The 26,150-nt window shown below is 36.0% G+C and overlaps 1 protein-coding gene across 1 annotated transcript in view; it reads right to left on the reverse strand.

The window, feature by feature from the left end:
* Positions 1-26,150, reverse strand: part of LOC106878380 (CLIP-associating protein 1-B) — a 157,840-nt gene that overhangs the window by 103,696 nt on the left and 27,994 nt on the right. Inside the window, 6 exon segments of the mRNA XM_089364292.1 lie at positions 7,635-7,732; positions 9,268-9,343; positions 10,426-10,517; positions 10,965-11,024; positions 13,413-13,456; positions 17,572-17,650. Coding sequence (XP_089220418.1) covers positions 7,635-7,732; positions 9,268-9,343; positions 10,426-10,517; positions 10,965-11,024; positions 13,413-13,456; positions 17,572-17,650 — 449 coding nt within the window.

Raw genomic sequence — 26,150 nt, forward strand, 5'->3', positions numbered from 1 at the left:
ACCATTTGGTAGTCTCTCCCCACCTCATGTGCAGGGTAGATACAAATAATTTTTATAATTATGTAAATTTGTGCAGACATGGTCAAACATGTTTTTAACTGCACCAAAAAGGAAGAATGCCACCAAACTATTAAAAGAAAATTGAAGTATGCTGGAATTTAGACTCAAGGAATTTAATGATTTTTCTTATAATGTTCTTTATGTAGCAGAAGCATGGAAAGAAGTTTCCTTCCCAACCACATGACTCCAGGTTCAGTTCCACTGCGTGGTACCTAGGGCAATTGTCTTCTACTATAGCCCTGAGCTGACCAAAGCCTTGTGAGTGAATTTGGTAAGACAGAAACTGTGTGGAAGCATGTGTGTGTGAGAGTCTTTGTTCCCCTCTCTCCCCCCACTGCTTGACAACCAGTGCTGGTTTGTTAACATCCCCATGTCTTAAAATAAGTATCAGACTTAAAAAAATAAGCATTGGGGTTGATTTGTTTAAGGAGGTACCCCAGCATGGCCACAGTCCAATGACTGAAACAAGCAAAAGCTAAATTGCAAAGAAAACCGAGAGGAAAAGGATCCATTCTAAAATGAGGGCATTTCTGGAAGAAATAAAAACAATTCAGATTTGAGGACAATTGACAACACTTGTTTTTATATGTTTAATCACAAATGCAGCAGAAGAGTCCACTTTTGGTAAAGGAGGGTGGTAGAATTTAGTAATGGAATTCTCAAATTAGTCACCAGCGCCCTCTTTGAGGATGGTGGAAGAGTCAGGAGGGCAATGGAGAAGAGTGCAGACATTGGGAAGGAAGGAGTAGTGAGGAATGCAAGGAGAAAAGAATACAAATCACCAACTGAATGCAAAACTATGTCAAGTGCAGTGACAGCATGATCTTATTTAACGAATAATAGAAAAAAACAAACAAAAAACAATACACAATATATCTTTTTATAGATGAAACCATAAGAGAATCACAGGAGTACAGCATTGACTATTTTAGATGTGGCTTTATTCTGTGAACAACAGACCCTAGCCCCACCGCCAATCAGCCAGATTCACTAAAATCTCTTTCATCAGCATTGATGTAAAGTCATGGGTCACACACTTCTTACAAAATTTCCTTAATGTTTCCCGAATTTAGAAAGCCAGACATTATTGGTGAAGAACTGCTCTTACTAGCTGCTAATAAAGTTCTACATATCGTTCCTTTGAGCAATAACTAGAACACCAATAGACAAAATGGATAAGAATGAGGAAGATACATAATGGAATTACTTGAAGATTGCCCAATTTTCATTACAACTGAAGGCATCCACTCATTCAGGCAGGGAATGAAGTATTACTTTTCGCTTGTGAAGGGAGATAAAATAACTAAAATGTTATAACATTTGGCAACAGTTACTAAAAGATATTTCTTGTTGTTGAAGGTAAGTCCTCTCTCTTTCTCTCTTTCAAGCAAAAGAGATTCATCATCATCTCTTAATGTCTGTTGTCCATGCTGGCATGGGTTGGACAGTTTGACCAGGGCTGACAAGCTGGAAGGCTGCACCAGACTCCAGTCTAATTTGGCATGGTTTCTATGGCTGGATGCCCTTCCTAACACCAACCACTTAGAGAGTGTTATAGATGGTAATTCCTTTTTACAAAATATGATTGTTGCAACAGATGGAATTCTGTTAGTGGTGGGCTGCCACCATGCATTTGTTGCACACTTAAAAAGTCAATATGAAATATATTAACAGTGCATCAATAACATTTAGTAACAAAAAAAAAAAGACCCTTAATTAGTCACTCCCTTCACTTATTGCAATACATTGTTACAGCCTTTAAGAAAATCAGAAGTAATTCTCTTAATTATAAATTATTCAGAAAGTTGTGGAAAAACAAAAAAGAATGTGGCTCCTCCACAGTGGAATTCACGAGTTGCTGAATGTCACTTCTATAATCTTTTTGAGATTTTCATGTGAGACAACATGAAGAAGTGACACAGACCTCACGTGTCAGTTTTATCTTTTAAGTTTCATTAATTTATTGGAGTATTTTATGAAGTGAATTAATTTAAATGGCAGCTGTTATAGATGCATATGGTGCAAAGTTCATTCTGTTAACATGGAATGTGAAAAATTTTAACTAATTTCTAAGTTTTACAGCACTCAGAAAAAAAAAAAAAAAAAAGAAATACATGATGTTCAGGTCTACTGCCATCATTTGGAAGTATTTCTTGAAATGATTTGAAGATGTTTTCACAACAACAGATTCCAGATTAAATTTTACATCCATTTCCAAGTGTTGAGGAAACAGAAATGCAAAAGTAAGAAGGAATGATTGAATTAAAAACCAAGAAAGCTGAATTTTAAGAATAGGTTCTATCAATTATGGTTGCAGCAGCAAACTACAAACTTTAATCCTGAGCTTATGGACCATTGCGAAAATCCTAACTGCATTTTCATCACCATATTTAGTTGAATACAAATTTAGTGCTATTATGGGATTCTTGATAAAGAAAAAAAGGAGAACCTACCAGAAAAAGTTAAATGATGAAATTTAAGTAAGTTGTGACTATTGTAGAAAGGATTATTATTATGTAATCAACTAGTCCCTCCCCCAAAATTTCAGGCCTTGTGCCTATTGTAGAAAGGATAAGGAAGGGCATCCAGCCATAGAAACCATACCAAAGCAGGCAACTGGAGCCTGGTGCAGATCTCTGGTTTACTAGTTCCTGTCAAACCATCCAACCCTGCCAGCATGGAAAACGGATGTTAAATGACAATGATACATTTTTTTACCAACTTCACAGGGAACACTAAAATATATGCTCTAGAAGTAGGAAACACTAATTTAGTCAACTGAATCAACTCACCAACTGACAAGAAAGATGAAAGCCAAAGGTGATCCTGGCAGAATTTGAACAAGAAGGGACGAAATTAAGAAGTTAATCTGGTAGCCTAGCTGAAGAAGGACTTGTGAGAAACAAAAACAGAGAAGCCTGACTGGCCTTCATGCTGATGATAATTTATTTAATCAAGAAACCATTTCCTGCTGATGTATGAACATGCTACAAGTTTGTCAAATTAAACCGTGTTACTTGTTGTTAAGATCAACAAATTTCACAAATTCTTTTCTTCCCAAGCAAAAAATGATTTAATAAATTCATGGTCAAAGTTCAAAAAACAATGTCCATGTCAAAGCTGTTGTCACAGAAAACCAACATCATTTATCAAACGCTAACCATAGGCTACTGAACCAGAAAATCAACTTCCTCACAGGTTTCAGGAAATTTATTTGGCACAAATAAATAATGTATGATTCTAAGTGTGAACAAAGTCATAATTATTTATATTAAAAGCAAGTCCTTTTCAGAGATAACAAATTGAAAGAATGCATTTCTGAATATAAATCCACTTCATAATACACATCATTAAATCAGTTGGCTGATCAAGTGGGTGGTCACTTATTTAAAAAATTGTTAGGTTATATCCCATCACTAATGTTAACAAAAACACCTAATTCTTACATATTCAGTTCAGGTGTTAAAATCAACAGATGCATTATATCATTGATGAATGCTTCTAACCATCTCAAGGAATAGAAGACAAAGCATTATAACCAGGGACTACTCCTCCTCCTCCTTCTTAATCCATTTCTGAGTGCTATTAATAGTATCTTGTCTCGCTCTCTACTCACATAAAAACTTTGTCGGCACCACACAAGTCCAAAAATCAGACATTCATTAACATGGAATACATTCCCGAAAACCGCAAGCTTACTAATTAGTAGGCATGTTCCAGTTAATCTTTATTCTTTTAATTACTTTGTACTTCTCCAGTTTCGTGAGTTCAGAAATGGGTAATATATTTATTTCTCCAATTCAAGCTAGCTGATATAAATATCTAAAGTTGGACCAAAAAAAAAAAAAAAAGAAAAGAAAAATGGAGCAGCCATACCAAATTGAGGGCATGATGTCAAAAATCAAGGTACTGTTAGTCACCTGAACTGTTAAACAGATGCAGTTATACTGAATGATTACCCAACAAAACTGGAAGAAATTAATCACTTCAAGAATGGCTACCAAGTGGTTTGACGCTTATAGGCTTCTGAATGATCTAAAGTGATGTAGATTTGGTCCTGTTTATGGCGTATACCAAAGTGAAGTTCCACAACAGATCTGCTTTGACAAATAAATTACATGCAGGTTTCATAACATCACCAAAGGGCAGTCACTTTGCTAGGATCTTGACTACAATCTTTAAAACTGAATTTATCAGTTATCTGCCTGAAATGTTTCATTATCCTCACTGCTCGTGTTCTTTCTCTTACATAGAAGCTCTCCTTGGTTCACGCAATCAAGAATGCTCCCCATCCAGCTGCAGTTCACATCAATCCAAGAGTAAACAAGCATGGCATACATAAACTACCAGAAAATCACGATCCTCAACACTTGCTTTGTACAACCACTACACAATATGTCAAGCCTCTTGCAGCATTCATTCTTTTGTCAAGAATTATAGCAGCTCACAAAGTCGTAAAGATGGATTTATCAGCTTGCACTATACAATAAAGTAGTTATATACATCACAGGTAGTGGTGGGGGGGAGGCCTCCAAAAGGGGTCTCAGGGAGTAGCATCCCTGCCTTCCACATTTCTTAAAAATTGTAGTAGAGTCCTTGGTCTCAGGACCACTCATTTCTAGAAACAGAGGTTGGGGGTAAGCAAGGGCATGCTCCCCATAGAAAATCCAGCTCCCAAAAAAATCCTCATGATAGCAAAGGAGAATGGGCATCAGCCAGTCCAAAGGTTGGACCTGCCTACCTTGGTTGCTATGGCATTGAGGTAGATCCAGCCTCTCTTGTTAATGGGGACAAAACCCAGATTTAAAACACTGGCTGATGATCACAAATAGATTTAGTTTTCTTTCAAAACTGATAACAACAAAACTATTCTCAAGTTTTAAATATTTATAACAATTATTTCCTTTACGCCCACACAAATACTTCTTTGCCAAAAGAAACTAAAGTGCAGAAGCTACATTCAATTCTCTTGCATTCACACAAAGTAGAAACACCATCATCATCACTGTTCAACATCCGATTTCCATACTGGCATGGAGCTGGATGGTTTGACAGAGGACTGGCAAGCCAGAAGGCTGTACCAGGCTCTAATCTGATCTGGCAAGGTTTCTACAGTTGGATGCCTTTCCTAACGCCAACCATTCCGAGAGTGTAGTAGGTGCTTTTTATGTGCCACCAGCACGGGTGCCAGTCAGGTAGCACTGGCAATGACCATGCTCGAATGGTGCTTTTTACGTGCCACCAGCATGGGACCAGTCAGGCGGCATATGTGTGTGTGTTCTTCTGTTGCCACCATCTGACAACCAGTGCTGGCATGGCTACATCCCCACAACTTAGCAGTTTAGCAAAGAGGCCAACAGAACAAATACAAAATTCTAAAAAAGTCCTGGGGTCAATTCATTTGACCAAACTCCTTGAAAGCAATGCCCCAGCATGGCCACAGTCAAATTACTGAAACAAGTGAAAGATAACAGATAAAAGAGAGATACATATAGCACCAAACATTGGAATCAAAGTTGTACCATTCCCCCAAACAGGACACCGTTGCATGGTTCCATAGCTGCCAGGTTTCCCATCTACAGTAAGGACCGTGCCCTGCAATAGCTTGGAATTCAAAGGCCCATGGCTATGTAATACCTTGCCAAAACACCTGAGAGATCTACACAAAATAGGGGTAGATGGTTTCAAGAAACCATTCGACCCTCTGCTGTCTAAGATTTCTGATAAAGCTACATCACAGTAAGAAACTCAAAAGGGGGCAGCAATGTCGAACTCCCTGCTTCACCAAAAGTCAATCACAATATCTAAGAGATTTGCCGTGGCAATCAGTAATTTTGTTAAAACCAGGTCTATCACATATTTGAATTGTGTAGGCCTTGGCTGTACATTAGAAAACTGGTAAGGAGAGAGAGGGATACCCTCCTTGACTTTCCTGATCAAGAAGTGTATAATATTAACAGGTATTAAGAATAACTTGTAGAGAAGCTAAAACATCTTAAAAGAAGCATTCTGAACTAGTAACTATAATTTGAGGCCTAAAAATATAATGTCCTTGTGTAGCAGACAAAGAAATTTTATGACCAAATTTAATATTAAAAAAAAGACCCCGCTAAGGGGAAACAACACTGAAATGGAAAAGTTCTATGGACAACAAACTTGATTCAAGTGAGGTAACTCAAGAGTCATCATTTCAACAAATACAATGATACCAAGAGACAAGCAACAAAAACCGTTTTTTTTTTTTTTTTTTTTTTTACAAATATGGACAGTTAATGCATTAAACACAGAGGCAGAAGAATGGGTAAGATAAGTTGATGCTTTGTACTGTGGCCATTCATAAGACAAAAAGGAATAAACCGATGGGAAAAAGAAACGGAACAAGTCATGTAGGAAATGAAGCTGTAGTTGAAATTTTTCCTTCGGTAAAATCCATTGAGAATATAGTCAAAAGGTTTAAGCAAACAGAAAAATACTCAGATCAAACTTTGATTAGATTTTATGTGAAATATCTCACATTTTCATTAAGATTACAGGCTTCCATCACCAGATGATTGCAAGTTCAGTAACTCAGTATAACAATTTGATTTCTTCAGTCATAAGACTTAACCCAATCAGGTTACTTGGTCTCAAATGTTCTGTATTTATTTACATTGTTTTGAATTAATCATGCATTCTCTGGCAACTTCAAGATTTCAATGATGTGATTGCTTATTTTAAAAATGACAATGTAGGGGAGGTGCGAGAGGCTAGATCTAGCTAGTTTGAACACGAAACAAATAGATTACATAAGCTGGTTATAGCTAGTTTAAATGCAAACTGGTTAAACAACTAGCTTGATGATAATATGTAGTTAAAGATGGATTTCCTAGCGTCAAAGTGTGGACTCAAGCATTCCTACTGCTAAACACTGAATGCTATCAGCCTCCTTGAGAGCTTATACCCAATCAGTTAAAAACTCAAGCCAAGAACTTTTCTTTTAACTTGCCAAATAAAAGGCCTACTTTTTTGTGAAAGTCAGTGCTTTCTTTAGAGAAGTTTAATGGACGATTCGAAGTTCCAATCAGTTAATCTGATGAAAACATAAAAACTCCAATATTTCTCCTTGCAAACTGAGCTTCTTAATCACAAAGCAATGCCTGTGCCTACAGAATAGCAGGAAAAGAAGGAAAAAAAAAGAACTTCATTCTAGAAAACTGTCTCATCAGAAAGGACATTTATCTTGAGGAAAACCCTCTTTGTATGTTAACCATCCATATACATACACATGAGCGTTTGAACAAATTGAGAGAGAGGGGGGGGTGCACATGTTGACGCCAACACTCCTACTAGAATATATATGCTATATGCATTATGTGCATATACACACACACACACACACACATCAGTACATAGGAATGTAAGTAAAAAGTATACATTATCAAAAAAAAAGTATTTTTTGAGGCCAATTTGCTGGATCTCTTAAAAAAAAAATAGCACTTAAAAATTCATGTGACACCAGTAAGACAAAAAAATATGGAAGAAAGCAAAAGCAAGTGATAAGAAATTTTAAATGAATAAATAATTATGTTACTTACTTTCCAGGTGGCAGCTCCTTCTTAGCCAAGTCATACCTTACACGCTCACCAACATGACGGTAAATTTCAACAAGAGTACTAATAGCTGCTTCCCGAACCTGTGTAGTATATATGTATAGACACGAAATTATTAAGGATAAACTACAATTGTTTTCTGCAACAATTACAAATTTATCAAAAAATACATTCCCTTCCTTTCATCATCATCATTTAACGTCTGTTTCCCATGCTGGCATGGGTTAGACGGTTCGACTGGGGTCTGGGAAGACAGGAGGCTGCAGTAGGCCCCAATCTGATCTGGCAGCGTTTCTACAGCTGGGTGCCCTTCCTAACACCAACCACTCAAGGAGTGTAGTGGTTGCTTTTTATGTGCCACCGGCACAGGGGCCAGAGGAGCTGGCATCAACCATGATCGGATGGTGCTTTTTATGTGCCACCGGCATGGAAGCCAGTCAAGGTGGCACTGACCAGGCTCGGATGGTGCTTTTTACATGCCTTCAGTACAGGGGTCACAACTACAATTTCCATTTGATTTTGATGTTGATATACTTGACTCAATAGGTCTCCTCAAACACAGCAGGTCACCCTACAATCCAAGGTACTTTTGAGTGGGCTGGTTACATGACACTGGTGTAGGTTACAGCTGTGAACTCACTTTATTTGCCAGGTCCTCTCAGTCACAGCATACCTCCAGAGGTCTTGGTCCCCTGTTATTGCCTCTGCGAGGCCCAATGCTCGAAGGTCATGCTTCGCCACCTCATCCTGTGTCTTCCTGGGTCTCCCTCTACCTTTCCTTTTTTTGCAAAAACTATTTTGCAGTGAATCTTGCAAAGGAAATGTTACACTTCACAAAACGAGCAATGAGATTCTTTTAACTAACCTACCACTAAGGACATGTCAGACTGACCAAAAAAAAAAAACTTTAAGTCTTCCAATCTTTAAGTCTATGTGATTAAGGCTGAAACATACAATTCATCAGAATTAGTACGAATATTTATTTCTTTATTCCCCACAGGGGGCTAAACATAGAAGGGACAAACAAGGACAGACAAAGAGATTAAGTCGGAGTGCGTAACTGGTACTTATTTAATCGACCCTGAAAGGATGAAAGGCAAAGTCAACCTCAGCGGAATTTGAACTCAGAACCTAAAGGCAGACGAAATACTGCTAAGCATTTTGCCCGGCATGCTAACGATCCTGCTAGCTCACTGCCTTCACAATTAGTATGAATATTGTATAAGAATAAATTTGGATTGGTACCTATCCTGTACTAGCTATACTACAATGAAGTAGAACAAACTGTTTGTGATATATTAACACTGGAGAAAATGGCTTCCTAAAACCATAACCCTCTCAATTTTTGTACTAAAGCATAGTTAGTTGAACAAAGTAATCCCATTAACCCTTTCGTTACTGTATTTATTTTGAGATACTCTGTGTTTCTTTCAATTACTTTAAACATAACAAAGAATTTTGTAAAACAACCGAGTTATCATTAAGCTAGTGTTAGGAACATAAATTGGGACTAAGGTTGATGGAAGATTTTAATTCAGAACTTATGAAAACAAGATATTTGTACTCGTAGCCAGAGCCAGTTTCAACTGGGTTGGTAACGAAAGGGTAAATAACTCACCTGAGCATTTTGATCTTCCAGCAATTTGATTATGGATGGTACTGCTTTATTCAATTGTAAACTGCGAGCACCATACCTGCAACAAGAGAAATATCTATTGTGAATACATGAAGAAAGTATAGTAAGACACACAATTGCAAAACATCATCTAACAAGGAAAACACCAACCTTCTTTACCTAATATATTATACTGAGAAAAAAATAGTTTTTTCTATCCCAAGCAAGTAATCTATTTTTCAAGTACTTCCAATTTTGTCTTGTTAGAATTAACTTATTTTCTTCAAGCCACAGAACCTTAATTAAGGCAACAAAATTTCTCCTAACAATAACTGGCCTTTTCCCTTTGAAAATTTAGTAGATCAACAACAGCCAGGAATAAAGAGTCCAAAAATTGGGTAAGAGAAGACAGAACAGTAAAAGAGACGGCTGGAAAATTGCAATCCATAGAAAACAAACAAGGGCAGCTAACTTTGCAATGACTAAAGAGAAAGGCAAGTTTGTAGAGGTCAGAATTCCCAAATATAGAAAAATTGACAGAATACAAACATGTATAAGTGTACAATATGATACACACGATATATTTAAATGAAATACCAGATGTCAGACAAAATTATTTTACTGCCTTCAGTCAGTAATTAGCGAGTATAGCTGATTATAATGGAATCAATTACATCTGGTGCTTATTTAACCATTATACCTACTATGACAAACTAGCCATTGACATATCTTGTAATATTAATGTCAGGCCAAGTTCTCCCTCTTTGACAATCAATGTAGGTCTATACAAGCAAGCAAAAAAGTAAACAGCACTACACATATGTACAGCCATAACACTTCAAAAGTTACACCTAAACATACAAACATTGCAGTGCATATTTACAGGCTTGTGGTGTGGAATTCGAGTCATGAAACAAACTCTCGGCTTCAGTTTCAATATAAAAAAAAATTCTTTAAAAGAAACTGTGTTGTTTGCATATGCACGTGTGCACATTGCCTCAAGTGTTCTGACTGGAACAACCTTCTTGTGATTTGTACTTAACCATACTTGTTGGTTTCATGTTAAAAACTTATCAGATCACAGTTGGCTATTGACATAAATGAAATAACATTTGAGCTTTGAATACAAGGTAAAACAGAGAAAAAGAATGGAACACTCACGTATTTATTGTATTTTGTAGGCAAACAAGGATGCCTTCCCTTACATGCCAGAGCTTATGGGTAAAACATGATGTAATTCGTTCAAAAACATACTGAAATGAAAGATAAACAAGTATAAATTAAGAGAAACATAATTATTTTTCCTGCAACATATATACAGAAACAAGTAGGTGTGAGAAACCAAATCTAGCCACTTTGACCTTAAAAGAAGTAGAATATTTGTGCCAAATAAGGCTGGTTGTGATACATTAAAATATCAAGAAAATGGATTCTACAGTAAAGTACCAGGTTCCAATCTGCTTTAACAAGGTTTCTACGACTGGATGGCTTTCCTGATGCCAACCACTCTGAGAGTGGAGTGAGTGGTTTTTTATGTGCCACTGGCATGAGTGCCATAGATCTGATACTGGCATCAACTGCAACTGCAGTTTCACTTGGCTTAACTGATCTACACAAGAACGGTACATCACCAAGAACAAAAATTATACTTTTGTATAAGAAGGAAAAATTAAAAAAGAAAAGGGTTCCTTGAATCTTACCTGTGGGGATGATGCCGGCATCATCAGTTTCAACAGCAATTTTTGAGCTTGATCACGAACCTGTTGAAATTAATTGATTCAGGTTTATAGTAACAGATAATTACAAACAGAATACAAAGTTAAAAGGGGGAGAAAAAAACTGATTGTTTAACCCTTTCGTTACTGTCTTTATTTTGAGATGTTCTGTTTCTTTCAATTACTTGAAATATAACAAAGAATTTAGTAAAATAATTTAGTTACCATTCAGCTAGTGTTAGTAACATAAATTGTGACTAAGGTTTGGTGGAAGATTTTAATTTAAAACTTATGGAAACAAGACATTTGTAGCCAGAGCCAGTTTGGTAACGAAAGGGTTAAAAAGATAAGGCTATTTAAGGCATTCAAATAACTAACCCCATTGGTTTTGAGAAAAGGGATTATTCAGTTTTACTTTCTGTATCAAGACCACAAACAGGTTTTATAATATTGACTTCAAATTTTGGCACAAGGCCAGCAATTTTAGGGAAGGAGTTAAGTCAACTGCTTGAGAGGATGAAAGGCAAAATCGACCTCAGAAGAATTTGAACTCAGAATGTGAAGATGGACGAAATGCTGTTAAGCATTTTGTCCGGCATGCTAATGATTCTGCCAGCTTACCACCCTAGCTTTTCTAATTTTAACTAGTTTGCAAGGACATCGTAGCACAAAAGTAGATGCATTAACAACTTAAGCACAAAATGCTAAAACAACAAAACTAGTAAATTACAATCACTTTAACAAAAAAACAAAAAAGTTATGTTTATTGACGCTAGCTTGGATAGCTTACAAGTCTGCAGAATAACATTTCTCAGTGGAGATTTTTTTCTATCTCATCTATATTTTCCCATCTTGATTATATCTCTACCTTGATAACTAATGATATTAGCATGAAATATTCCTGGCAAACAATGGTCACTTCTACTGTGCCTTCTTTGGATTTCTGCCAATCAAAGAAATCTATAGCCACAACACTTCTGTTAACTCCTCTGTTCCTTCTAGTCAATAAGAAATAATTTTGAGCTGCTTCCAAAGATTGTGAAAGATCAATCGGAGACGGCAGAAGCAAGACTTCTTTAAATAACATTACATCTTTGACAGCCTTTAACAAGATATCAGGTTGTTCTGCAGTTTTCTATCCTTTAGTTTTCAACACCAAACATTTTTTGATCTGACATGTGGTAATCCCAGAAGTAGAACGCATGAAGTGCAAGAAAGGAAAAAAAGAGAAAACACACTATTTATTAATTATGAACATTCCTTTCCAAAATATTTTCACACATCACAAGACTTTGTCCAAATCACTGCACCAGAATGAACTGCACAAAAAGAAACCCAAGGGTCATACAGTGATATTAAAAGCAGATATTAAGGTCCCTACCCAAAATCAGATACAGTCCGTCGACCCAATTTTTGTTTAATCCAAGGCTAAACTAAAACACAATGTGCTGCACAATGCAGTTAACCCCAGACCCATGTAATTGTGAAGTGAACATGTTAACAACAATCATGTCTTTTTCTGTTATACTACAACAAGCAACAGTCTAAAGGACACGTGGTTTTACTACTTGTTTTCTTGTGACTGAGTTCAGACTTACGCTACCTCATAATTCTATTTCAAAAATTAATTATAAGTCATGAAAACCACAACACTACAAATTCTGCTGAAGTCATTATAGAAATGAAGGTTGTTTTTTGTTTTGTTTTGTTTATTTATTTAGACTTTTTTTATTTATCATCATTTAACATCCATTTTCTATGCTGGCATGGGTTGGATGGCTTGACAGGAACTGGCCAGGCAGAAGACTATGCCAAACTGTCTGCTTTAGCATGGTTTTTACAGTTGGATGCCCTTCCAAATGCCAACCACTTTGCACTTTTATACTTTTACTGGCTTCAGTAATTGAAATGCAATCATACTGGGGCACTGCCTTCATCAATACCAGCACATATTTCGGTCTGGTACAGGCTTCATTGATTTCTACTTGCAGAACCACAAAGTTACAAGGCATTAAATAATACACCATACACAACAGTTTCCAGGGAGACTTTCTGCACAATTTTTGTCAACCAAATTCTACTCACAAGGTATGGGTCAATCCAAGAAAACAGCTGCCAATGGTGCTGTACAACCCAAAAAATTATCAGCCAAGCCTGATCATTTTTGTTTCTGGAAAATTGTGTTTTTCTTTTTTTTTCTTTTTTTTTTTTTTAAATTAACACTTAGCAGTTCAATTTTTTGTTTGTCATTACTTTCTCTGTATGATATTACTAATCAAATCTGCACGTCATAATTTGAAATAAGAATCAGGTTATCAATTTAAAAACTTTGCTGTTCTCTGATGCAAATGTCATAAACTACGTTTCAAAGACGGAGAGACACAGAAAGTGTATGAACATCAAGAAATTCTTAGAAATAAAACTGTTACTCACTTGGTCTTTAGCATCTCCTAACCTGTCCACAACAGCAGGAAGGACTGGAAGGAAAAAGATAATTTCAAAATTATGTAGACAGCTAAATAAACCAAACCAACTAGACAAATGATATTAAAAATACTGGATGACATTTTAGTCTGAAATTTGAAAATAGATTTTTGAAAAAAAAATGATAATTCTCAGAGTAGTGTGGAAATATATTTTAAAAAAAAAAAAAGAAAAGAAAAGAAAATTTGAAATAAATACTAAATATCATTACAGTATAGTTAGGAGGTATTGCGTTTAGGTCATAAAATAGCCTCATATTTTAGAAAGGAATCACACATCTTCCTTCTGCATTGACTTTACTTGATAAACATTTGCAAAAAGTTTCATTACTAAGTAATGTCATAGAGGAAATAGACTTTTTTTTTTTGTTTATAGAAGAAGAAACTGAATTCTTCTCATCTTATCTCAATAAGTAAAAGATTATTTGGCATGTTCGATGCCCTATACCACCACTGACAGTGCATTCTATTGTACTTATTGAGTAAAAATATTGTACAACTGTCAGTAGAATGGGTATATTATCTGAAATGTATAGTATTAGATATCCATCACGGCTAGTCTTACCAATCAGTTTTGCAGACAGAATACAATAGAGTGTTAGATAACAAACCAATTATATAACTTTACGCTCATAGTTAGCCGATACGGAAGGGGATATAATCAGTTTGTTACCTAACACTCCCTTGTATTCTTTACAGGAAACCGATTGGTAAGATCAGTCATCATGGATATTTAATGGCTGTGTGGTAAGCAGCTGGCTTACCAACCCCATGGTTCCAGGTTCAGTCCCACTGCGCGGCACCTTGGGCAAGTGTCTTCTACTATAGTCTCAGGCCAACCAAAGCCTTGTGAGTGGATTTGCAAGACAGAAACTGAAAGAAGCCTGTCATGTCATCATCGTTTAATGTCCGCTTTCCATGCTAACATGGGTTGGACTATGTAGTTGGGGAACAAGCTTCTTACCACACAGCCACATAGAATTTAGATGATTGCTTCAATGTACTTACAAAAAAATTTTCTAAGTCTTTTAGAATAAAATTTGAAGAAGCTACTGATGTTAGAAAACTTTCAGGATATACAGGACATGTATTTCAAAGTTTTAAGCAGTTTATTCTATTTTTCAATACATTCTAAATATGAGGATGAGTCAAAAAGTAATGTCATTTTGTTTAGGACAGGTTTAATTACCAACACAGGAACATGTATCATACATCAAAATGAAGCTGGTCCTCTGTGGATCACATCCCTACTTCTCAACATAGTCACCATTTCTCTCAATAGCAATGTTCCACCTTCAAATGAGAGCTTGTATCCCTGCCTTATAAAATTATGTTGACTGTTAATGTTTGCCTCTCAAACCCTCTTTCATGGGGCTGAAGAGATGATAGTCCAGTGATGAGGAAGTGAAAACTGTAGTGAAGAAGAACAGTCAACAGAATTTTACGGGGCAGGGATACATGCTCTCATTCAAAGGTGGAACATTGCTATTAAGAGAAACGGTGATTATACTGAGAAGTAGGGATGTGATCCACAGAGGACCAGCTTCATTTTGATGCATGATACATGTTCCTGTGTTGATAATTATACCTGTCCTAAACAAAATGGCATTACTTTTTTTGTCTCATCCTCGTACTTTATTATAGTGGCCATCTTTGAATGCTTACATTATAAACAACATCAACTTGTTTGCTGGAAAATATGAGCCTCATGGAGGCAAAGCGGCCGAGTTCCTTTCGAGTGTTGGGCCTCATGGACATAAGGTGGCTGAGATCCTTTCCAGTGTTGGGCCTCATGGAGGCAATAACCAAGACCTTTGGCATTATGTTGTCCTTGAGAGGAAGACCCATCAAACCAAGCAAAATTGCAGTCATGGCAGATACCAGTGTCATGCAAATTGCACCCGTACCAGTGACATGTAAATGCATTGATTACACTCTCAGAGTGGTTGGCATTAGGAAAGGCCTGCAGCCATAGAAAACCATGCCAAATCAGACCCATATCAGCATGGACAATGGTCATTAAATGATGATGATGATGATGATGATGATGAGTATCCAAATTTTATTTTGATGTTTGAATATATTATAACTTTACTTATGTAGATTTGTATTCTGATATTCCTAACCTTTACTTAAGACACATATGTCTATTGAACTTCAGAGATTTTTTTTTCCCCCCTTTCATTTTCATATTCTACAGTACATATTTTATATTTTCAAGCTGTTAGATAAAGTGAAAGAATTTAAATAGCTGAAGTTAGTAATTAAAACAACAAATCTAATCTGGAAGTAAAACACTGAAATATGCTAAAAGGAATGATTAACAAATATCTTAGAAATGTAAAGAACTACAACATTGCAAATTATCTGACAACTTTTAAAAACTACATAATTATATATGTGTAATTACTTTCTATGATTTTTATGAATACAACAGAGCTAAACATTTCAAAGTAAAACGATTAATTAAAATGTGATATATTGTGCTAATTGACTACCGTCATAAAGACAGTACATTTAACACTCACTAATTATCAAGGGCATCTCATATTTTCTGTCTCATATCAAATAAAGAAACATATTTAGCTTAATAAATGTAATGGTTCACTTAATTACCAATTAAGTAATATCCAAATCATAGTTTAAATGTAATTCAGAATGCTAAAGAATCAAATAATTTTTTTTCCCTTTTACTGGACTTTTCTTTTTCTAATAATTTTTTCAAATTATCCACTAAAACTGTACAAAATATTGAACAAGTGACCAAATCCCAGTGTTGCAAAACCAATGTGTGAATACCAATAGATTTCAAGGTCAAGCAATGTTACCTATCTTTTATCTATTATTTTAGTCGCTTGACTGTGGCGAAGCTGGGGCACTGTCCTGAAGAATTTATTAGGGTGGGGAGAAAGAATGAACTCCAGTACTTTTTTTATTCAAAGCCAGATCTCTTTTTTATAAACCAGGGACATGAACAATCGCTGGCTGTCAAGCAATGGTGAGGGACATTATCACACACACACACACACACACGCACAGAGGCTTTCTTCAGTTTTACATCAACCCAATCTTTTTACAATGCTTTGGTCAGTCCAGGGCTATAGTATAAGACACTTACCCAAGATGCCGTGCAGTGGAACTGAACCCAAAACCATGTGGTTCATCATCATCATCGTTTAACGTCCGCTTTCCATGCTAGCATGGGTTGGACAATTTGACTGAGGACTGGTGAAACCGGATGGCAACACCAGGCTCCAATCTAATTTGGCAGAGTTTCTACAGCTGGATGCCCTTCCTAACACCAACCACTCAGAGTGTAGTGGGTGCTTTTATGTGTCACCCGCACGAAAACGGCCACGCTCGAAATGGTGTCTTTTATGTGCCACTCGCACAAGAGCCAGTCCAGGGGCACTGGCAACGATCTCGCTCAAAAACCCTACAAGGCCAGTCAGGTGGTACTGGCAACAGTCACGCTCAAGATGGTACATCTTATGTGCCACCCGCACAAGAGCCAGTCCAGGGGCCCTGGCAACGATCTCACTTGGCTTGCCGGGTCTTCTCACGCACAGCACATTTCCAAAGGTCTCGGTCAGTAGTCATCGCCTCGGTGAGGCCTAATGTTCGAAGGTCTTGCCTCACCACCAAACCAAAATTTAATTTAAATACCGTTTCCATATTATATACCATGGAGACATTCTTAAAAACAAGAGAAGGACAAAAAAACTAGCTGGCAAGTAGCTTATATGGTTACATTAAAAGGCAAAGAAAGAAGTAGGTACAATCTTGTTACAATGTCTTCTGAAAACTGAAACCTATCCTTTTTTTTCAAAACCATATCAAATAATAAACAACAATTCACCAAATATTCTAATTAAACAATAATCATAGCTTCCTTCTTGGGATGGTTTTAATTTTGTTATTTTATTACCCATGGCTACATACTATAGCTCAAAATTCATCAAAATAAAGATCTGCAGAAGATAAATCAATTAAAAATGTCTTAAAAGAAATTGTCAAGATTACTTTCCACTCGATACATTCCAGAAAAGTCTAATCTAGTCATTTTTTTTTCTTTTTCCTGGAATACAAAAATGTTTAAAAAAACTTACCTGTATTAACATAAGGTTTAAATTCTTCTCCCATTCGATCAACCATCAAACACAGCACTTCAAGACCATTCAAGGAAATCTATAAAATAACATGGTTACATTTTAAATAAACAAGTCAATTAGAATAGCTTATCAATGTTAATTTATTGAAATTATTTCATATTATTTACAAACTTTAAATGTATCACTAATTTTCTATAAGTTTCTACTAAAATAGTACTGGAGTTATTTGCCAAAGCAAAATAATGAAATAAATGCAAGGAATTAGGAATGAAACATTTTATACTAACTATAAATAATGGTTTCAAATTTTGGTACAAAGCCAGCAGATTTTGAGGGGGGGGGAGTTAATTACATAGACCCCAGTACTTCACAGGTACTATTTTATCAAACTCATAAGGATGAAAAGTAAAGTCGATCTCAAAAGAATCTGAATGCAGAACATAAAGAGAAACAGACAGATAGAAAGCTAAACATTTTGTCCAACCCATGCCAGGATGGAAAACGGACATTAAATGATGATGAGGATGATGACACTGACAGTTTGGCCAGCTCACCACCACCTTCCACACAAAATCTGAAATAATGGAAATAAATGCAGCATAGTGCAAGTATGGAGTATGGTTAGGTGGTTGAGAAATTAATTTTCTAGTCATGTGGTTCCAGGTTCAGTCCTGCTGCATCTCTACTATAGCCCTGGGCCAACCAAAGCCTTATGTACAAGGATCACAACTACAATTTCCATTTGATTTTGATGTACTTGACTCAATAGGCCTCCTCAAGCATGGCATGTCGCCTTACTATCCAAGGTACTTTTGAGTGGGCTGGTTATGCAAATTTCTTAATTATCAAACTAACAGAAATACATAAATTAGCTGCATCTGTGAATTAAAATGCATTTTCTCCGATAGTTATATACCAATTGTTGGTAACATTACAGTGGATTAAACAAACTCCAGCATGAACTCTTAAAACACCGAAACTAATTAGTTTGGTACACACAGTGCTACACAGAACTTGCATAGTGTTCAGATTTCAATCCACAAACAAGGTTATTTTATATTCGTAAATATACTTCAGTATAACAAATGGTTTACATTTTGGCCTATCTGTAAAGAAACTGCTGAGTTGTAGAGCTCAATGAGATGAGATAATATGAGAAAACATACAGCTCATACTTTCATCAGATTAAAATATTTATTATACACACACACACACACGTGTGTGTGTGTAATAAATATTTTAATCTGATGAAAGTATGAGCTGTATGTTATATATATATATATATATATATATAATCTTACATACACACTGGATTAAATTTGGAAAATTTAGTGAATGTTGTAGACTATTTCATTACCCTGACTAAAGTTATTTGATGTGTGGGTGTGTGTGTGTCTTTTTACTCATTCACTTAACATATGGAAAACAGCAATGAGTGATTAAATCACAATAATACAAGGTCTTTTAGTGCTGAATATATTTTACCTTCAGAAAAAAATGTGAGTGTTAAGGCCTAAGAAATCTAGTTGAGAGTTATTTATAGATTTCTTCATGAAGAAACTTTATGCAACAGAGGTTATTGAGGTAGGACATGATGACTGCCATTTGCCAAGCATCCTTTATAATATAAACATACATTAACCCTTTTCCCCTGTTAGCTTGGGTTGGATGCAGAAACACTAGCATTCTTATAAGTATTGGCTATCAACAACAGGGGAAAATGCATTGATGCAGTTAGCAATGTACATGTGGAGGGTAGTAACTCCAAATGCAAACGCTGATGACCTGTCCAACCCATGCTAGCATGGAAAGCAGACATAAAATGATGATGGTGAGCATGATGATTTACTCTTGGGGAAGTCGTCTTTGTTAGTTATATTTATATAAAAAAAAAATAAAAATAAAAAAAGACTTGATATGTGATTTCTAGCTGGCACTATCAACTGAAAAAACTGCAGAATTCATAAACTTGTTGAGAATTGATTACAGATATTTGTTGTGTGCAAAAGAAAGTTCATCTCTTCTTGTTTAAAGGTCTCAGACCATCTGTGAAGTACATTTGCTTGCATGAGTAGATGTCAAACGACTGGCTTCGATCCAACCAATTCGAGCCGACAGACAATAAAAGCTGCAGCTTGTGACGCAAGATGAAATCCAGTTACAATCAGGCGACTGGGGAACACTACGGAGACTGATATTTATTTTGCTACAGTGAATGTCAAATCATTTTCCTCAATTATAAATATAAGCACAGGAACCAATGTGCACAGGACTGTATCAGTATAATTACCCACCGAGGACAACTACCCCCACCCCCCTCACCCTGACGGCAACTACCTCCTAGGAAAATTACACCCCGCTTGGTTAATTACCCCTTCTCTAAAATATTAAGTTTTAAATCATCATCTGTTGTCCTCAGGGGTAATTGTCCTTGGGGGCGGGGTTATTGTCCTAGACTCGACAGGACCCAGATACTTTTACCACAGCCATTGTAAGAGAAGGTAAGTACCTTATAAAATAAGGTAAAGCAAAAAGCCATATAATTCCAGAAGTTTTAAGGGTTATAATGTTATGCATCTAGTGTCTTTGTCGATAACAGTTACAAGTAAATGGTAAAACTAACAAAATAGAAACTGGAGAAATTTGTTAGCTTTAATCCTGGCTACACACACACACACACGACTTGAAATAATATAGTAGCCAATAACTCTTTAATTGAAGACTACTGACATAGGTGCAACACTTGTTACCTGACAGATGCCCCAAAGGACCATTGATTTGTCAACATATCACAATATTCCAACTCCTTAATTTCTGGCTATTACTACTTTTCAGATACAAGTTAACAAACAAGCCTTACATACTCGCTTAACCTACTAATAAAAATTAAAAAAACAACAGGCACAGGCGTGGGTGTGTGCTAAGAAGCCTACTTCCCAACCTTATTGTTCTGGGTTCAGTCCCACTGCATGGCAATTTGGGAAAGTGTCTTCTACTATAGCCTCAGGCCAACCAAAGCCTTCTGAGTGGAGATTTGGTAGATGGTAATTGGAAGAAGCCTGTTAAGTCTTATATATATATATATATATATATATATATATATATATATATACACACACACAGATATATATTTCTGTGTGTGTGTATGTGTCTCCCTACCATCACTTGACAACCGATGCTGGTGTGTTTACATCCTGGTAACTTAGCAGTTTGGCAAAAGACCCCAAAAGAATAAGTACTAGGCTTACAAAGATTAAGTCCTAGGGTCAAATGACTGAAACCAGTAAAAAGAATAAAAAAAGAAGAATACAGCAAGATCTTCATCAAATCATATCTTAAGCATCATATTTAAGGTAGAGGTAGACTAGATAATGCTGTCCAATAAAATCCTGAAAGACAAACTAGTGACAGCTGAAGTGCATAAGTGGGACTAAATCACTTTCTAGGCTATGGAAATATTTCCTAGCACTAATTAATATGTTGGTTATACTTATTATGAAATACTTTAAATAGTATAACCAACATATCAATTAGTGCTAGAAAATACCAAGGGAAACATAGTTACAATACCCTAAGCTACTAAAACATATTTTCTGAAATGAGGCAAGGAAATGCATACAGCAGTTTGTAAGCTTAGCCAGGGTGGCTACTTCAGGGTGCAATTACTAACGCATAGTCTTAAGCTGAAAATATATCAAGTCTATACGTGTGGGTGGTAATTTGTCTTCAAGTTCTTACCTAATGTTTTAAATGTCAGTGTTGTTAAACATTAATATTTCTGTCAGTGTTTTCTGTTTGTTTAGATGTTAACAGCAACCGAAACATTCTCTAATTCAAACACTGGAGTAAAGAGTTTTAAGTGTTTAGCAGATATTGTTAATTACGGAGAGGTTTGTCAGCTGCATAGTAATTAATATGAAACAGAAGGGTTCACAGTTAATGTATGTCATCATTTTTGAATGCAAGATACGAAATTTCAATCAGATAATCACGTTAAAAAAATATTAACTGTGCAGGAGAGAGAGAGAGAGAGAGAGAGAAAGAGAGAGAGAGAGAAAAAGAGAGAGAGAAAGAGAGAGACTACATGAGCAAGAGAGAAAGACTGTGTGAGTGAAGGCGGGTGTATTTGTGAAACTATCTCCATGAGAGAAAATAGGAGTAAAAGATGTGTATTGAAATGCACAACATTATGTATTGATAATACAAAAGGATGTGTATGGCTGTGAAGCTACATGCCTATGTTAGAAATCATTATTTAGGAATTGTTTTAGTTATTGATTTAAGGTACTGAATGATTGAAAAATGGGGAACAATACACAAGAGGGTTTCTGTGTAAGTAAAAAAAAAAAAAACATCCAAAGTAATCTTGGCGGTAATCCAGTGTAAAAGTCCAAGTTGGAGTTGCAGCATTAAAGCCAGAGGATGTCCAATGTCTGGATGCCCTTCAGTGTATTGGGTGCATTTTCTTATACTACCAGCATGAAGGTACTCAATGACCGAAAGGGGTGCAGATCAAAGAGGGGGAAGAGGAGAAGAGAAAGGACAACATCAGAATGGAGTGGAAGTGTAGTAAGACAGTTCTCAATAACCTCGGGTGTATAAGAGGGGGTGGGGAAGTGAAGAGAGAAGAAGCAAGACATCAGAAGGACCAGAAAGAGTGAGAAGATGAAAGGGGTAAGAGTACGATGGGAAGTATGAAGGGGGGGGGGGGAAGGGGGGGGGAGGGGGGGGATTAATTGGGAGTGGAGTTGGTAAAGGAGTAACAGGTAATAGCAGAAGCAAACAAAGATAAAGGTGAGTGATGAGATAAATGTAAGACTGGAGGAGAATGCAATAGAGTGGGTCCAGGGAAAGGAGTGGGGAGCTGGTTGATAGGACAGAAGGGCAGTTTGTGTGGGATGGGAGGCATGGCTGCGTGGTTAAGACATTTGCTTCCCAACCACATGGTTTTAGTATCAGTCCCACTGAGCAACACTTTGACCAAAGCCTTACAATGGATTTGAGAGACAAAGAAAAAATCTGGTGGACATGTGCGGATGTGCATACACACATAAGACTAGAAACAGCTGTGGTTATTGAAACAGGATGTGCTGAAAATTGAAACAATATTTCATAGACTTCTGTAATACTTCTATTTCATATTTTCTGCTTTATTCGTAAATACAGTATTAAAGAGAGGGAGAGAGAGAGAGAGAAAGAGAGAAAGAGATTGGTCCTACGAGGAGAGAGTACATAGCTTGTTTATTTACAGGAGTAGAAACTATTGCAGTAATGGTAAGGGAAACAGAGAAGTGATGACCAGAAATTAGAAGATCTATATTTTTACCAAATTAGAGGGATTTTATTGTATGATGTTCAGGCAGAGAGAATAGTGATAGTGTCTCGGTGTTGCTAAGAAGACTAAGATGTCATATTCTCATCAGAGGATGTTTGTGAAGTTGGAGTTAATGGAAGTAGTGCCTAGCATGGTATTTAAGTTGCTCAATTATAATTGGCTAAAAGAACCCATGCCAGCATGGAAAGCAGATGTATGATGACGATAATGATGATGATGATGCAGGCTATGTTAGTGTCATAACCTTGCTGGATCAGAGCTAACTTGGAATTACAGACAACAATCAACTGTAGGTGAAATTTGGTGGACAGAAACTGCAGAAGCTTGTCAGAGGGAGTGTTCTTGTCTTGGGTGGTGGACTATCGCCAAGTTTACCACTACCACAATACTTTTAAGTATCTTTAGCAGTGTTTACTCTGTTGTAAGAATTTAGGCTATATCTCTGATCTAATGATAACTTGCTACCTTTATCCAACTAGTCTCTGATACCCTAAAAATGGTCACAGGTGTTGCCCTCACTCCTCTGACCGAGCCTTAAAAAAATAATGAAGTTTAGTGAATAGTTTATGGGGTTCATTTTTGGGTGGCTCTTACTGCTAAACTACTCATATACTCCTGCCTGAAAGGCTTTCCAATTGTGGCATTATATATATATTTTAAAAAAAAACAAACTATTTTTAAAACAGTAGAATGTAATATAAGGAAATGTGGTTGTCATTTTTCAGATTGAGCAACTACATACCAAGGTTCTTTATTGGCTTGTGATGTTTACTATGTACTATGGGTGTGAATACATTAGATATGAACAAATGGATAAGCACTATTCTTGCATGGAAGATCAGCATGTTGAAAATTCTTTGACGACTGAGAGATTAAACTAATCTGTGCAAGTGATTAGTGACATTCAGGTGGAAGTAGGACAAGTTACATGAAGAATAAATTCAGAGAGGTTGCTTTCTACACTTGTCTAAAATATGTCACACAGAAAAAAAGAAAAAAACAGTAATTATCATGTCTAGTAATTACAGAATGTGTAAATGACAAAAGTTCAAATGTACATTATGGTATCTAAAAATAATATATATTTGTTTTAATAATAACACTTAATATTTCATACAGTCAGTTATGATCCTAATTTAACTCAGTAGAAATTACTATAAAACTGGCAATATACTATATTAAACATTTGCAATTTAATTCAGTAAAGTTGTAATTAAAGAAGTAATTGAAATGATTATCTCATCTGACCTAAATTCAGAATAAATACTAAACTACAGTAGTCTTGTACCACTCTAGTTTGTCAGAGCTAAAACCCGACTAAAAGAAAAAGAGAAAATTATTTAGAAAGGAAGAATATTCAACAGGCATTTAGAAGATATTAGGTTAATATCTTTATTTGCCAAGCGATACAGGAGGAAGAAATTAAAAAGAATTCCCAGTGTCATCCACTCAGTGAAAACCAACATTCTCAAATTTAACATCACTTCCTTCTAGATTTTATTTGGTGTACACACCCTGTAACTAACAGGTTCAGAATAGGGGTTTTTTTTTTGTTTCCCCCCCTCACTCAGCAACATCAAATCCGTTTGCAGGAGAGATGAATCAGCTCATTGATCTCTCTTGTAAACATCAGTGAACACCTTCAATAACCAGCTACACTCGACTCACTTCACCTCAGCCTTTTATGCAAATTTATGCAGCACATCCAGCAGATCATACACAGTTTGCACCTGTCCAGCTGCTGTAGACCATCACCTATTCTTTAGCCAGAGACAAAAACATTTATTGCCAACATAAGTTGCTTAGACTTCCATTTGATCGGTACTCTGGTTATTAAACATTTACTGCGACTACTTCCAATGTTAATTAAAATAAGTTCATTAGGATATGTTTAAAATTAAATGCATATGCATTCAAAATTACAACTGACAAGCTACAATGAAATGTAAATCCTGTAAACTGACTAATTACCCAACAGTTACTACACATTGCAAGCCTTTTAATGACTTGTCCTAGACATTTAAAATAATATAATTTCATTACAGAAAAAGTATTTGATTTTTCAGCAGCAGTTTTTCAAAACACACATCTACAAGTTGGGAGGCATTTCTCATATTTTCAACCTTCAATTTACATTCTAAAAACTAACTTCAATTACTTTTTTTTTCTTCTGAAAAATACAAATGATATATTCTATCATAGTAAACATCTACAGTTTACTTAAGAAAATATACAAATTTTTGAACATATTTTCAATGATGCTCATTAAATATTAGCATATTCTGCATTTATACATTTTTTTCGAGCATGGCCGTTTTCGTGCGGGTGACACGTAAAAGCACCCACTACACTCTCTGAGTGGTTGGCGTTAGGAAGGGCATCCAGCTGTAGAAACTCTGCCAAATTAGATTGGAGCCTGGTGTAGCCATCCGGTTGCACCAGTCCTCAGTCAAATCGTCCAACCCATGCTAGCATGGAAAGCGGACGTTAAACGATGATGATGATGATGAAGGTTCTAGACTAATACAGAAAACTAGGGAGAATATATCAAATCCAACGATGGTCTAAGGAAATGACCAAATGCTCTCAACTTAGGATTTCATTCAAATTCATCTTTCACACAATGATTAAAATATGTTAAGGAATGACAAAAAATGAGATTTTTTCCATAAAGTATTTTATTTTCCGTTAGAGCCAAATTTTGTAGAGGAGAGAGACATTTGCTAGGAAGTATCTACTTATATTAAAGCATCTGGTACAGGACTGTCTGTATTCAAAGCACAATAGAGCTCTGAAGTGGTTTCTCCATGTGCTAGAAACTGCAGCCAAATTACCCACAAATCATACCCTATGATCTTCATAAAAGAAGACATTGGATAATGAATGTAATCCTAGAAATACTGACTAAAGAAAATCTAGATGGTCACTGCTGGAGTACCAAGGTCTAACTGATCATCCAGGACTAAGTTTAGATGAGAACTTAAGCATTTCCCACTGCAAATGAATTAAAATTTAAAAACCTTTAATAATGGAATGACTACCATTATCAAATGAATTCATCCATCCTTAATATTGCCAGAGATAACCATCTTTCACATTAAAAATAGCAGAATCACAATAATAATAATAATAATAATAATAATAATAATAATAATAATAAATACAGAAGGAGACTTGAGTCTGTTTTCATTTAAAATATTTAGACCTTGTTTTGTTAAAAATGCTGCTGAAACAAGATTTC

This window comes from Octopus bimaculoides, chromosome 16, assembly GCF_046866305.1.
Source record: "Octopus bimaculoides isolate indiv1 chromosome 16, ASM4686630v1, whole genome shotgun sequence".
In the NCBI taxonomy this organism is placed as follows: Eukaryota; Metazoa; Mollusca; class Cephalopoda; order Octopoda; family Octopodidae; genus Octopus; species Octopus bimaculoides.